At 34.0% G+C, this 12,773-nt stretch overlaps 2 protein-coding genes across 3 annotated transcripts; both read left to right on the top strand.

The window, feature by feature from the left end:
• The first annotated feature begins 4,297 nt into the window (after positions 1–4,297).
• LOC114743138 (cytochrome P450 CYP72A219-like) lies at positions 4,298–7,885 on the top strand. Of its 2 annotated transcripts, none has more exons than XM_028931330.1 (5): positions 4,298–4,721; positions 5,844–6,061; positions 6,227–6,471; positions 6,736–7,120; positions 7,304–7,885. In XM_028931330.1, exons 1-5 carry the CDS (start codon positions 4,442–4,444, stop codon positions 7,727–7,729), a joined length of 1,554 nt encoding a protein of 517 aa, XP_028787163.1. In that variant the 5' UTR covers positions 4,298–4,441; the 3' UTR covers positions 7,730–7,885. The 2 variants fall into 2 exon arrangements, with proteins under 2 accessions (XP_028787163.1, XP_028787164.1); XM_028931331.1 differs by having other exon boundaries at positions 6,781–7,120.
• Positions 7,886–9,957: 2,072 nt separating this feature from the next.
• On the top strand, positions 9,958–12,765 carry LOC114743137 (cytochrome P450 716A67-like). The gene is made up of 5 exons (XM_028931328.1): positions 9,958–10,321; positions 10,552–10,769; positions 10,963–11,207; positions 11,564–11,951; positions 12,198–12,765. The coding sequence occupies exons 1-5, from the start codon at positions 10,042–10,044 to the stop codon at positions 12,621–12,623; spliced, it is 1,557 nt and encodes a 518-aa protein (XP_028787161.1). The 5' UTR covers positions 9,958–10,041; the 3' UTR covers positions 12,624–12,765.
• Positions 12,766–12,773: the final 8 nt, after the last annotated feature.

The following is a 12,773-nucleotide window of genomic DNA, read 5'->3' on the forward strand; positions in this document are numbered from 1 at the left end:
TACCGACATCACTATGCTTGATGCCCCCAACATTTCTCTTACTACTCTCACTCTACTCACTCTGATCTCCATTTGATTTGCCTTGCGTGCTTCAATGTATTTGTCTATCTGTGTGTGTATCTATATATATAGACAAAGTGGGGTACTGTGATACGAGAGAAAATTAGTAGGCCCAAGAAAAAAATATTGAGACGCTGTTTGTATATATGAGCGTACTATGAAGCAAAGATATTAGATGAAATAATATACCTCCTCCCTAAATGCCTACTAGAAGAGCTAAGAGTTAGATAATTAATCTGCGAATATTAAGAAAATTAGTAAAGTTAATTATTTGTAATAAATAAGTGTTGTCTTTTGTAAAATACTCTTGTCAATAATGTACATTAAAATGGAAAGATTTTGAGATAGGCAATTACTATGGGGACTATTTTGAAAAAAAATAAATAAATATGAGAGACAAAGTGGATTAAGATTTTATATTTAGGATCAAATTGAATCTCTAATTAACTTTTATATTTAGCACAGAAGGTAGTAGAATAAGAATGTATCAATCACAATTTAATAATATATATATAGTACAATATTTTGAAAAATAAAAGAACGTCGTCTGAAATTTAAACTTTCTTCTTTTCACCAGTTGTTACTGTACGATGTATCCCGAAGTTGAAAATGAATGAAGCTTTTTGGATGCTTGAATCGAGAGATTTTGGCCAGAAGTGGCATCTTAGATAAGAATCATAAAGTTATGGTGTCAACCGAAAAACTGGCAAAACTTTTTCATTATTATATGAGGCCAGAAGTTTAGAACAATAAATACGAACAAGTTATAAATGTAATGAGCAAAGTGCCAATACATAGACAGACGTGGGTTGGCCATGTATCTATTTTTGCGTTCATTTTGATTACTTTCCGCAATCTCATGTTTAGTCCATATAATATAATATGACTGCAATCCTCACTCAGGCAACCTCAATTTTGCACTTTCTCTTTCTCTGCTCTGTTCCATTGCGCACTACAATTCATAAATATTCATGACTTGAGTAGTTTATTGTAAAAAAAAAACTATATTTTATATATAGAGTTAATATAATTTTTGTTCCTCCAAATTTATACAAATTTTGATTTTAATTTTTCAAATTTCAAAACATGAATTTTGGTTCCTAAAAGAATAAAATGATCCGAATTTTTATTAAATTATAAAAACAAATGTTTTATACACAAAGAAAATTGAGGGACTAAAATTTATGATTTAAAACGAGGACAAACTTAAGAGATAAAAAATATATTATTTGACTTTGATAGCATGGCCATCAGTCCACCCCCAACAAATTATTAATAGAAGGGTCAAATTTTCCGTCAAGTTTGAAGATGTTTTTATATTATTTTATTCTTATAATGCTTGTGTTTTTGTTTAGAGAATTATCTTACCTCCGGTCCTAATTATAAGAGCTAATTGATTAATTTGAGAAGATTAAGAAAAGAAATTAAGTTAGTTATTTGTAATAAATAGGTGTTATCTTTCTTAAAATATCTTTGCTAATTAAATGTATTACTAGAACTATTATTGTTAAAAAGATTACTTTGAAAAAAAAATACATAAATATGAGAAACAAAGTAAATTGAAGTTTTATATTTAGGATCAAAATAAAAGTTAAACAAGATTTTATATTAAAAACCGAAGGTAGTATTAAAATTAAGCTTTAATCACAATTAAAAGAAGGAAGTCCGTGGAAAAAGGTTTTTGGGGGGGGGGGAGGGGAAAAACAAATCGCAATTTCACTCATTCCGTGAGATTGCAGAATTATCAAAGGTAAATCTCTTCGGCCGAATATTGGGAAGCCTCAAATGCGTTTGGGAGTATTGTGGCCCGAAAATTTGGGCCTAAGTAGGGCTAAAGCACAGAGTAAGAAATTGATCACTTTAACCCTATCAATCTTGAATTGGGCTAACACTTGTAATTTTCAGAAAAAGCAAATACATCCCCCCACACACATACTATTTTCAGTTTTATTTATAAGATATTATTTATAGTTTACAAACGAGCTCATATAAATAGGATTGGAGGTAATACTACTTTTAATTCTTAATATAAGATCTTATTTGACTTTTATTTTGGTTATAATAAGACTCCAATCAATTTTGCCTCTCATATTTATTTATTTTTTCTCAAGATAATCCTTCTAATAATGATAATTTTAACCAATATACTTGATTAGTAAAGATATTTTAGGAAAGACAATACTTATTTATTATAAATAACTAATTTAACTTATTTTCTTAATCTGCTCAAATTAGTTAACTAGCTCTTATATTTAAGATTAGAGATAGTATAGTTTAACCAACATAAGATTCGAATCCTGCTATTCACATTTAGGGTTTAATAATATTTAGAATTGGGTTGTTTTCGGTAGTAGTATAATTGCATCTAGCAATATATATAGTTTATTCTAATAATTTATCGACTAATAAATATTACCTCCAATCCTTAATATAAGACTTCATTTGATTTTTGTTTTGGTCCTAAATATAAGACTCCAATCCATTTTATCTCTCATATTTATTCATTTTTTTAAGATAGTATTTCTAATAATAATAGTTTTAACCAACAAACTTGATTAATAAGGATATTTTAGAAAAGACAATACCTATTTATTATAAATAACTAACTTAATTTGTTTTCTTAATCTATTTAAATTAGTCAACTAGTTATTATATAGTAGATTTGAAAAGAAAATCAAAGATCTACCCAAACTTTCAAGGCCAAAAAAAAAAAAAAGATCTACCCCAAACGAGATTACTTTTCATGACATAATTTATAATGCCCGCGCAACTGCATCTTCTAATGCATTATAAATTAATCTTACCCTCTCCCACCGACATAATTTATAATACCCACGTAACAGCATCTCCTTTTTCAAATGTTCTTATGGCATTATAATAACCGAGTGGCAGACACATCGATCTTGTCGTGTTTACTCAGTTATTCAAGAAATCAATCTTACGCACTCCCCCTGACATTGAGTTGGAATCCACGTTCCGCCTGATGTTGGGAAATGGAATCACCGCTCCCTCTGCAGCCAAATGGCCACAGCTAATGGGTATGTTTGAATTGATATTGGCTAAAACTGATTTTTAACTCAACTGATTTTTATAGTTAAAGTTAAAATAAAAGTAAGTTAGAATATGTTTGGATAGATGTTTTTAAAAAGTCAGTTGAAAAAGTTAAAAATTTTTTAGATGATTACTAGAAAAGTTAGTTTAATTGTAAAATGACCGAAAATGACATGGATTTTATTGAATAGTGATGTTTGAAATTATATGTTTTTAATGTGATAATAGTTTAAAAAATACTTAAAATTATTATGATAAGATATAAATAATTTATTTGTAAAATTATAAAATAAAAATATTTGTTACAAAGAAAAATTTAAAAATACGTCGTAGATAATTAATTAAATATACATAATGGACAAACATGAATATAAATTAAAATTTATTTGGTCTGAATAAAAGCTCATTATACTAATGAAGGAGATGAGGCAGAGGGGAAAATGTGAAGGTAAATCTGGCATGCTCATTTTTAATAATCACCGTTTGATATTACAGTTTGAAAAATCAAATTTTTCTCTGGTGAGTCCAACTGAGATTGAAAACCAGAAGTTGGTTAGAAAAGTTAACCCAGCCAAATAATAATTTTTGTCTAACTCAGTTTGTAACTTCAGTTTCACTCTTTCCAATGGGCTTTTGGTGTTGCAAACTGAGATCCAAGCATGCTCATAATCAACCAAACAATCACACACCTTCATGAAATCCTACTTCCCTTCCGACTTGATGATTCCCGCCAACCAAGTTGACTTCTCTTCTTGGGGACTGAACAACCAAAGTGACATTGAATGCAACCGGATCCATGACAGAGGAGAGCAGGTGAAAGTTTATAGCCGGCCATGGTGAAAATTAAAAAAAAAAAAAGAAAATGTTTCAGTTCAGTTTTATTATTATTCTCTCGTACTTAAATTATTCGACAATGTCAGCATCCAATGGAAGACAGAGCAAGAGATCAGGAAATAAAGAATCAAAGCTCATCTCCCAAAGCTGCAATAATTAGAGTAATGACAGCGGTATCTGCAGAATCCCAATTCTTTGTTTGGAAGCCTAATGGTAAAGAAAGGGCCGAAGGGAAACGCTTGGCTTAACGAACGCCTTTACCCAACCAAATACTACTACTGTTTACCGTGCTGCCCAGAAAAGGACGCATCGGAAAGAGTACGGCGATGGAAGATTCAAAATTTTAAAAGCATGAAGCACAGTACCTTCGTCACAAAAAAGAAGGAACTTGGCCTCACTATATCCCTGCATCTCTATCCTCGCACCTTCTCAACATCGTCATTTCAATCCCACCAAGTCCGACGAAATCTTCTCTGCTCTTCCTTCACCATTAAAAATGGAAGCTTCAAAGGCCATCATCACAACTTGCGTTCCGGTGGCAATTTTAGTTCTGTTATGGGCATGGAAGGTGGTGAGCTGGCTGTGGTTGAGGCCGAAGAAGCTGGAGAGGCTGCTTAGACAACAAGGCCTTCAAGGCAATCCATATAGGCTTCTCACTGGGGATTCAACTGAAATGTTTAATATGCATATGCAAGCCAAATCCAAACCCATGGATCTTTCCCACGATATCCTCCCTCGTGCTTCTTCCTTTGTCAATCATATTGTCAACAAATATGGTATGCTTCTCATTCCTTACGCTTCTCCCACTCCTCTCAATCATACTTTGGCCATGAATCTTGCTCCAAACTGTAGAAGTTTTTGGTTTCCTAAGCATCTCCTATTGATTTCTTATGGGTGGTTTATCTTCTTGCCACCTTTTGTTTTGAAGCATCCTGGATTTTTATACTCTTAAGTATACTCCAGAGGAGGTGCTCTGAATCAGCTGTTGAACTTTGTCTGACATTCATATCGAATGGTTTGGCAGGTCAAACCTTATGGCTTATTGTATTCTGCTGTTAAATTTTTCATCATATGATTTGCAAATTAATGGCCATACCTTCCTTCTGGGTGCTCTGGGGAATGTAATTCCTTATTTCTTCTGAGTATAGTTCTATTGAGTTAGGGTGCTCATAATGTTATAGCGAACAAAAGAGTGTCCTACGAAGCATTTAGCTCGTCAGAGTTCCATTAAAAACTTAGTGAGGTGATGCTGAATTAATTATAAACCCAGTAAAAACCCAGGAAGCTGGAAGCTGTTTGAGAAACTTCATTCATGACACGAATTGGTCCATGAGGTTAGGATGCCTGATTGGTGCTGTCTAAACTTTTTCTTGTATTTATCGCTCAGGACTTTTTTAATCCTTTTCAGAGGAGCCTTTCTGAAGCATTTTTCTCCTTTCACGTGGGCCTTAAAGGAAACTATGCTTCTCTGTATCTTCACCATCTAATTCCTATTAGCTTTATACAAAAGATGAAAATGCCACTGCTTGCCTTTTAAACAAAAAGCAGAGAAAAAGAATATGCTATCGCCTTTTCCACAAAGAAATGTAACTCATATCTTATAAAGGGCATGATTTCAGTCTTTCATCTGCAACTTTTGGAGAAAATGCGTTCACATTATCGTATAATGAATTAACATTCTCAAATTGATTCTGGGTCCTGTATGCCTATCACAACATCACAGTTGTCACTTCTTTCTTCTCTCTCTCCCTCTCTCCCTCTCTCCCTCTAAAAGGCAGTACATGCTTTGATGATAAGCACGTATGACACGTATTCGCTTCGATTCTTTTTATCATTACTATACTAGTTTAATCCTTCTTTAAAAGTCGCTTATAAGTGATGACATACCTGATGTGCAGGAAAGAGCACCTTCATTTGGCTTGGACCAGTACCAAGGATAATTCTTACAGATCCAGTTCTAATAAAAGAGATAATGAACAAGGTCTATGACTACCCTAAACCTCATTCAAATCCACTGATCAGGTTACTAGCTACGGGTCTTGCAGTCTATGAGGGTGAGAAGTGGGCTAAGCACAGAAGGATTATCAATCCTGCATTCAATATAGAAAAACTGAAGGTTGCTTTACTTTTCCTTAAGTGGCTCTTTTCTTTACTCTCTTAATAAGCTCTTTCCACACCATTTCTTTGCCGAATAAGGAACTAAGCATCGTGCTCTTGCTCTGGATGTTCACTTAGTAAGAGGCTGAAAACTTAATCTTCCCATCATATTATTCTGCCACAGATCATGTTGGCTACATTCTATGAGAGCTTCAGCTATATGGTTGACAAGTGGGAGAAAACGCTGTCCTCAGATGGCTCATGTGAAATGGACGTATGGCCTTTCCTTCAAAATGCGACTCGTGATGTTATTTCTCGAACAGCTTTTGGAAGTAGCTATGAAGAAGGAAAAAGAATATTTGAACTTCTAAAAGAGCAAGCTGAACTTGCAATGAACGCTCTCTTGAAAGTCTATATTCCTGGATACAGGTAAAAATACTCAGTAAATCTTATATACATTACCATTCTGACTAAAATAGTATCACGCTAATGAAATTAGTTTTATTCAGCTGATATAAGCATACGCGTATCAGAAAATGTGTACAACGGAGATTCCAAAGCATTTTGCTTTTGAACAATTCCCAATTTATCAAATAAGATAATTAGAACACGAATTATCTTAGTTACAAGTTGTATCGTTCAGACTAGTCGTTCCTTCACGTCAGCATAATTACCAGGAGTAGTTTTCTGTAGGTTTCTGCCAACTGGTGCTAATAGGACGATGAACAAAAATCACAGAGATGTACGAACTTCACTTAAGGATATAATCAACAAAAGAGTGGAAGCAATGAAGGCAGGCGAAGCCCCAAAGGATGATTTATTAGGCATACTTTTGGAGGCAAACCACAAGGAAATTCAAGAACACGGAAACAAGGATGATGGTATGACTAGTGATGATGTAATCGAGGAATGCAAGCTTTTCTACTTTGCAGGGCAAGAGACCACCTCTGTTCTGCTCGTTTGGACTATGGTATTGCTCAGTATGTACCCTGATTGGCAAAAGAGAGCAAGGGAGGAAGTCTTCCAAGTATTTGGGAACCAAAAACCAGAATTTGATGGCTTAAATCACCTTAAGATTGTAAGCACCTTTATGGCTCTCTTTATAATAAACCGTAACTGAAACAAGTATTTGCTAGGAGATTTTCTAGTAAAATTATGATATGAAGGATTCTTTTTCAAAGTCAATAACATGATGTGAAATTGTAAACAATATTTGCATGCTATAATCTTCTTGCCATTATTGTAATTCTTTTTGCTACAGGTGACCATGATTTTGTATGAAGTTCTGAGGCTATACCCACCAATACTTTTGCTTGCTAGAACTGCTGTTAGGGATATGAAACTTGGACACCTGACAATACCCGGGGGAGTGCAAGTTTCTATACCGGTAGGTTTGATTCACCGTGACTGCGAATTGTGGGGTGATGATGCAGAGGAATTCAAACCAGAGAGATTTTCGGAAGGAGTTCTAAAGGCAACAAAAGGGCGAGCTTCGTTCTTTCCGTTTGGATGGGGTCCAAGAATATGCATTGGGCAAAACTTTGCCATGCTGGAAGTAAAGATGGCTTTGTCAATGATTTTACAACGTTTCTGGTTTGAGCTTTCCCCAGCATATGTTCATGCTCCGACGTTTGTGCTTACTCTGAAGCCTCAGTATGGTGCTCATATCATATTACATAAGCTGTGAGCGTTTGGCTGCTGGCAAAAGCAAAAGCATAAATTGATAGCTCTTACTTGGGCAAGACCTTGTTTGTGTTCTGTTACTGTTACCTTTTTCACAATTGAATTGGTTTGCATCTCTTATTGAGGCAATTTCGTTCTTAAAATAATGGAGAAGACGTCAAAAATGGCTGGCTAGTTTCACATTTTGTATGACTGATTTAATCTGACTTTGTTGATTTGAACTAATTCTTTGAGATGCAAGCCTTTTTTAGGGAAGATTGTTGGTATTTGGAGATTTTAGGAAAAAGATGCATGTAAGGCTTTTTGTCAGTTTATAGATATCCGGAAACTAAGATACAGAGAAAATTATAATGAGATCTCAATAAAAAAACATAACTATCAAAACGCCCAAATGAAAAATTAAAAGTTGTCATTTTTTATTTTAAAACTTATTATTATTGATTGTTTAGTTGTTATTGGAACTTTTCAGTAATTATATTCTTTCATTAAGACTTTATTGTAGTTCTCCCTTATAAGGCTTTTTTTGTTTTTGTTTTTTAAATGCTAATATTGATCATAGCGTGTATATCTTTTCAAAATTAAAAAGAAAAAGAAAAAGAGGAAACGGTATTTTTTTTTAAATTTAATTTAAACGGATTGATTCTAACAATCTGAGACTAAAGTAAGCGTAAGCCCATGACTTCCTACTATAGGAGAATTTTCATGTAATTCGGTTAAAAGGTAATCAATAAAAAAAAATCCATAGTGAGAAGTGGCAAGTGGCAATTGACTTGGCATTTTTTTTTTGTGGGTATAGAGTTGGCTTGGTATCTTGCTTATTAACTATTCATGCAAGATCATAGAGTATATTATAAATGTTATATTCTTTTAATATATTAATCATTCATTAGTCCTATTTGAATCAAGATTAGCATTATTCATTATTGTTATTAAAAAAAGCATTATTCATGATTTATGTTGGAGTTATTTAAAACTAGATCCATCGTTGAATTGGTCAAGTCATTGGCCCATGATCATGAATAATTCTTCACTTTAATTTTTTATTTTTAGTTGAATATTTCAAGAATATATTACTTGTTTTCTTTACCTTTTTTATTTTTATTTCATTATATTGTTTTTTTTAAAAAAAATTTATGTATGAACAACTGATATAAGATTTAAAATATATTAATTTAATCATAACTCGTTTGAGCATTAAATTATATTTATAAATCAATGTATTGAACAGTTTAATAATTAGTTCGATTTGTAACGCCTTAAATATATACAAGTAATATTAGGAAAATCAAATCAACTATAAAACTGGTCAAGATATGAGTTTACCGTTCGATGATATAATGATCTTACATAAATAATAAATAAGGCTAATCTCAGTTTTTATTTGAATACAAAAATATGACTAGTTAATAATTAACATATTAAAAGAAAAGCCAAACAAAAGGTTTAAAATAAAGACAATCATCAATTTTACAGGTTTTAACTGAAATTGGTTCGTCCTGTAAAATTCGAAGAATGACAAGTGAAAATAAAAAAAACAATTATAAATCGTGTAGTAAATTTTGAAAAAAACATGTAAAAATTGAATGGATTCGCAGAATAGTACTTATCATAGAAATGCCACGCAAATCCTATAAATAATCATACCTGAAATTAGACAAAATTGTCGGATTCGTTTGTTATGAAGTGCCTAAGCTTGGAACTACTTGTGATTTTCCCATAATCTTTCCCAACTCACGATATTCCTTGTACTACTACTCCAACACGCCAATTAGAAAACTTTTCCTCTTATGTTTTCATGTTTTGTGTTGATGAAAGTCAATTTGTTTTTTTCTAACCAATATCGTCATCATCATCTCGTCTTCCAAGTTCCAGTACAGGTCCATCAAGAGTTTTCTGTATTAAATACCATCGCAAACTTCAAAAGTCTATATCCACGTTTAAACAAACTACATATTGACAGAGTAGAAAAGAAAATTTAAAGGGCAGAAAGCTTGGAGTGCAAGTGAATTTTTCCTTCCCCTCCAAGAAAGAGGATTGAAAAAGAAAAAAGAAGCAATGTTAGTCTTCGCTACTAGTGTAAATAGACTTGTTTTTAAACAATTATGCATGGTGTAGTTGGCGAAACCAAAGTAACAAGTGTCCATAAAAGTGTAACAGAGAGCAGAAAATCGAGTTGTGGAGTGAGAAAATCAAGTTCAGCGATCAATACAATTTTTGTTTCTTCTTCAAGTGTCTCGTCCTTTTTCCTGCTCATAATCCTAATCAGATACTTTGTTCACTCTTCAGTTTCTTCCTATCACTTGTTCACTGATAGGAATGGAAGCATCAAGGGCCAAATTCGCGATCTGCGGTTTGCTAGCGATTCTAGTTCTGGTATGGGCATGGAAGGTGGTGAACTGGCTATGGCTGAGGCCGAAGAATCTGGAGAGGCTTCTCAGGCAACAAGGCCTTAAAGGAACTCAGTATAAGCTTCTCACTGGGGATTCAACCCAAATGTTTAACATGCGTGTGCAAGCCAAATCCAAACCCATGAATCTTTCTGACGATATCATTCCTCGTGCTTCGCCTTTTCTCAATCATATTGTCAACAAATATGGTATGCTTTTTATAGATTACGCTTCTTCCACTCCTCTAAAGTCTCAGTTATATTTTGGTCATGAATTTTGTTCGAAACAGTAACGTGTTTTGGAATTCCTGGGTTTTGATACTCCTTAAGTATGAGATGGGTATGGAATGGTTTTGCAGCAGAAAAGCATTTGATTCATTATCTTACTAGTCAAACCTTTCTTTTGAAGTCTCTTAAGTGATGATGCACTTGATATGCAGGAAAGAACAGTTTTTTGTGGATTGGAACAATACCAAGGATAGTTATTACAGATCCAGTGTTAATCAAAGATTTGATGAACAAGGTCTACGACTTCACCAAACCTAATTTGAATCCACTCATGAAGTTACTGCTCACTGGCCTTGCACACTATGATGGTGAGAAGTGGGCGAAGCACAGAAAGATCATCAATCCTGCATTCAATGCAGAAAAATTGAAGGTCACTCTACTTTCCCCTTTAAAGCTTTTGTAATATCAACTTGGAGGATCTATTCTTTTCATTCTTTTAATAAGAAGCTAATAAACCGTGTCTTTGCTGTATAAGCATTGAAGCTTCATGCTCCTGCTGTGGATTTTCATTTGGTTAGTGAGAGGCTGGAATTTAATGTTCCTATTGTATTACTTTGCCACAGATCATGTTGCCTGCATTTTATGAAAGCTTCAATGATATGGTTTACAAGTGGGAGAAAATGTTGTCCTCAGATGGCTCATGTGAAGTAGACGTATGGCCTTTCCTTCAAAATGTGACTTGCGATGTTATATCTCGGACAGCTTTTGGAAGTAGCTATGAAGAAGGAAGAAGAATATTTGAAATTCTAAAAGAGCAGGCTGAACTTGCTACAAAACTTTTCTTCAAAGTTCACATTCCTGGATACAGGTAAGGCAACACAGTAGATATGATATACCTTACATTCTGACTGAAATAGGATCTGGCTAATGAAATTAATTTCATTCAACTAATGCAAGTTTATCTATATATCATATAGGAAACAACAAATTAACTCACGACAAATACAATTGAGATTAAAAACAGAAACCTCTGTGCTTTAAAAAAAAAATCCCCAATTCATCAAATAATATAACTGGAACATGTATCTCAGTTACAGATTATACTCATTAAGTTCTAGCAATTAGTTTGAAAGCTAGGCAGAAATACCTGTTCATAGAACAATCAATCAGACAAGTTGTTCCTTCTTGTTACCCTACTCACCACCATTGGTTGTTTATTTGTAGGTTTCTACCTACTGGCGAGATTAGGAGGATGAATAAAAATGACAGAGATATACAAGCTTCACTTAAGGTGATAATCAACAAGAGAGAGAAAGCAGTGGAGGAAGGGGAAGCCCCCGAGGGCGATTTATTAGGCTTGCTTCTGGAATCAAATCACAAGGAAATTGAAGAACATGGAAATAACAGGGATAATGGTATGACTATTCAAGATGTAACTGAGGAATGCAAGCTTTTCTATTTTGCAGGGCAAGAGACTACATCTGTTCTGCTTGTTTGGACTATGGTGTTGCTCAGTAGATATCCTGATTGGCAAAAACGTGCGAGGGATGAAGTCTTGCAAGTGTTTGGCGACCAAAAACCAGGCTTTGATGGACTAAATCACCTTAAGATTGTAAGTGTCTGTATAGTTCCATTTATAATAAATAGTAAGGGAAGCATGGATTTGCTATGGGATTTTCTAATAAAATTATGACATGAAGGGTTCTTTTTCAGAATAAATAACATGATGTCAATTTGTTGTGCCAAAAAATGATGTCGAATTGTAGCCAATTTTTGCATGCTGTAGTTTTATTGCAGAACCTGACAGTAAAATTTCGAACTCGAGTTTTGTATTTATCAATCTTCTTTTGGGCTACAGGTGACCATGATTTTATACGAGGTTTTGAGGCTATACCCCCCAGTAATGTTGCTTGCTAGAAGTGTTCCTAGGGATATGAAACTTGGACACCTGACGTTACCTGCAGGAGTACGCCTTTATATACCAACAGGTTTGGTTCACCGTGATGGTGAATTGTGGGGTGATGATGCAAAGGAATTCAAACCGGAGAGGTTTTCAGAAGGAATTCTAAAGGCAACAAAAGGGCAAGTTTCGTTCATTCCATTTGGATGGGGTCCAAGAATATGCATTGGGCAAAACTTTTCCATGTTGGAAGCAAAGCTGGCTATCTCTATGATTCTACAACGTTTCTGGTTTGAGCTTTCCCCAACTTATGCTCATGCTCCAATGGATGTGGTTACTCTTAAGCCCCAATATGGTGCTCAAATTATTTTACACAAGCTTTGAATATTTTACTTCTGGAAAGGAAAAAGGAAAAAAACACAGGCTCGCGCACAGAGGTATGTTTGTATGTAGTATGTAAGCATATATAGTGTCTACTTAGGCAACGCCTCGTTTGAATAGTACTATGTGTTTACAGTTACACAGCTGAATTGT

Source organism: Neltuma alba, unplaced genomic scaffold (assembly GCF_004799145.2).
Source record: "Neltuma alba isolate B1F8T4 unplaced genomic scaffold, ASM479914v2 tig00003950_pilon, whole genome shotgun sequence".
Classification (NCBI taxonomy): Eukaryota; Viridiplantae; Streptophyta; class Magnoliopsida; order Fabales; family Fabaceae; genus Neltuma; species Neltuma alba.

What these genes read in the sequence shown, in the direction of transcription:
- LOC114743138 (XM_028931330.1), top strand. Translation starts at nt 4,442, where the DNA reads ATGGAAGCTTCAAAGGCCATCATCACAACTTGCGTTCCGGTGGCAATT. An exon ending in TCATATTGTCAACAAATATG is followed by an intron (nt 4,722 to 5,843) that starts GTATGCTTCTCA and finishes CCTGATGTGCAG; the next exon opens with GAAAGAGCACCTTCATTTGG. An exon ending in GCTTAAATCACCTTAAGATT is followed by an intron (nt 7,121 to 7,303) that starts GTAAGCACCTTT and finishes TTTTTGCTACAG; the next exon opens with GTGACCATGATTTTGTATGA.
- LOC114743137 (XM_028931328.1), top strand. Translation starts at nt 10,042, where the DNA reads ATGGAAGCATCAAGGGCCAAATTCGCGATCTGCGGTTTGCTAGCGATT. An exon ending in GTTCACATTCCTGGATACAG is followed by an intron (nt 11,208 to 11,563) that starts GTAAGGCAACAC and finishes GTTTATTTGTAG; the next exon opens with GTTTCTACCTACTGGCGAGA. An exon ending in GACTAAATCACCTTAAGATT is followed by an intron (nt 11,952 to 12,197) that starts GTAAGTGTCTGT and finishes TTTGGGCTACAG; the next exon opens with GTGACCATGATTTTATACGA.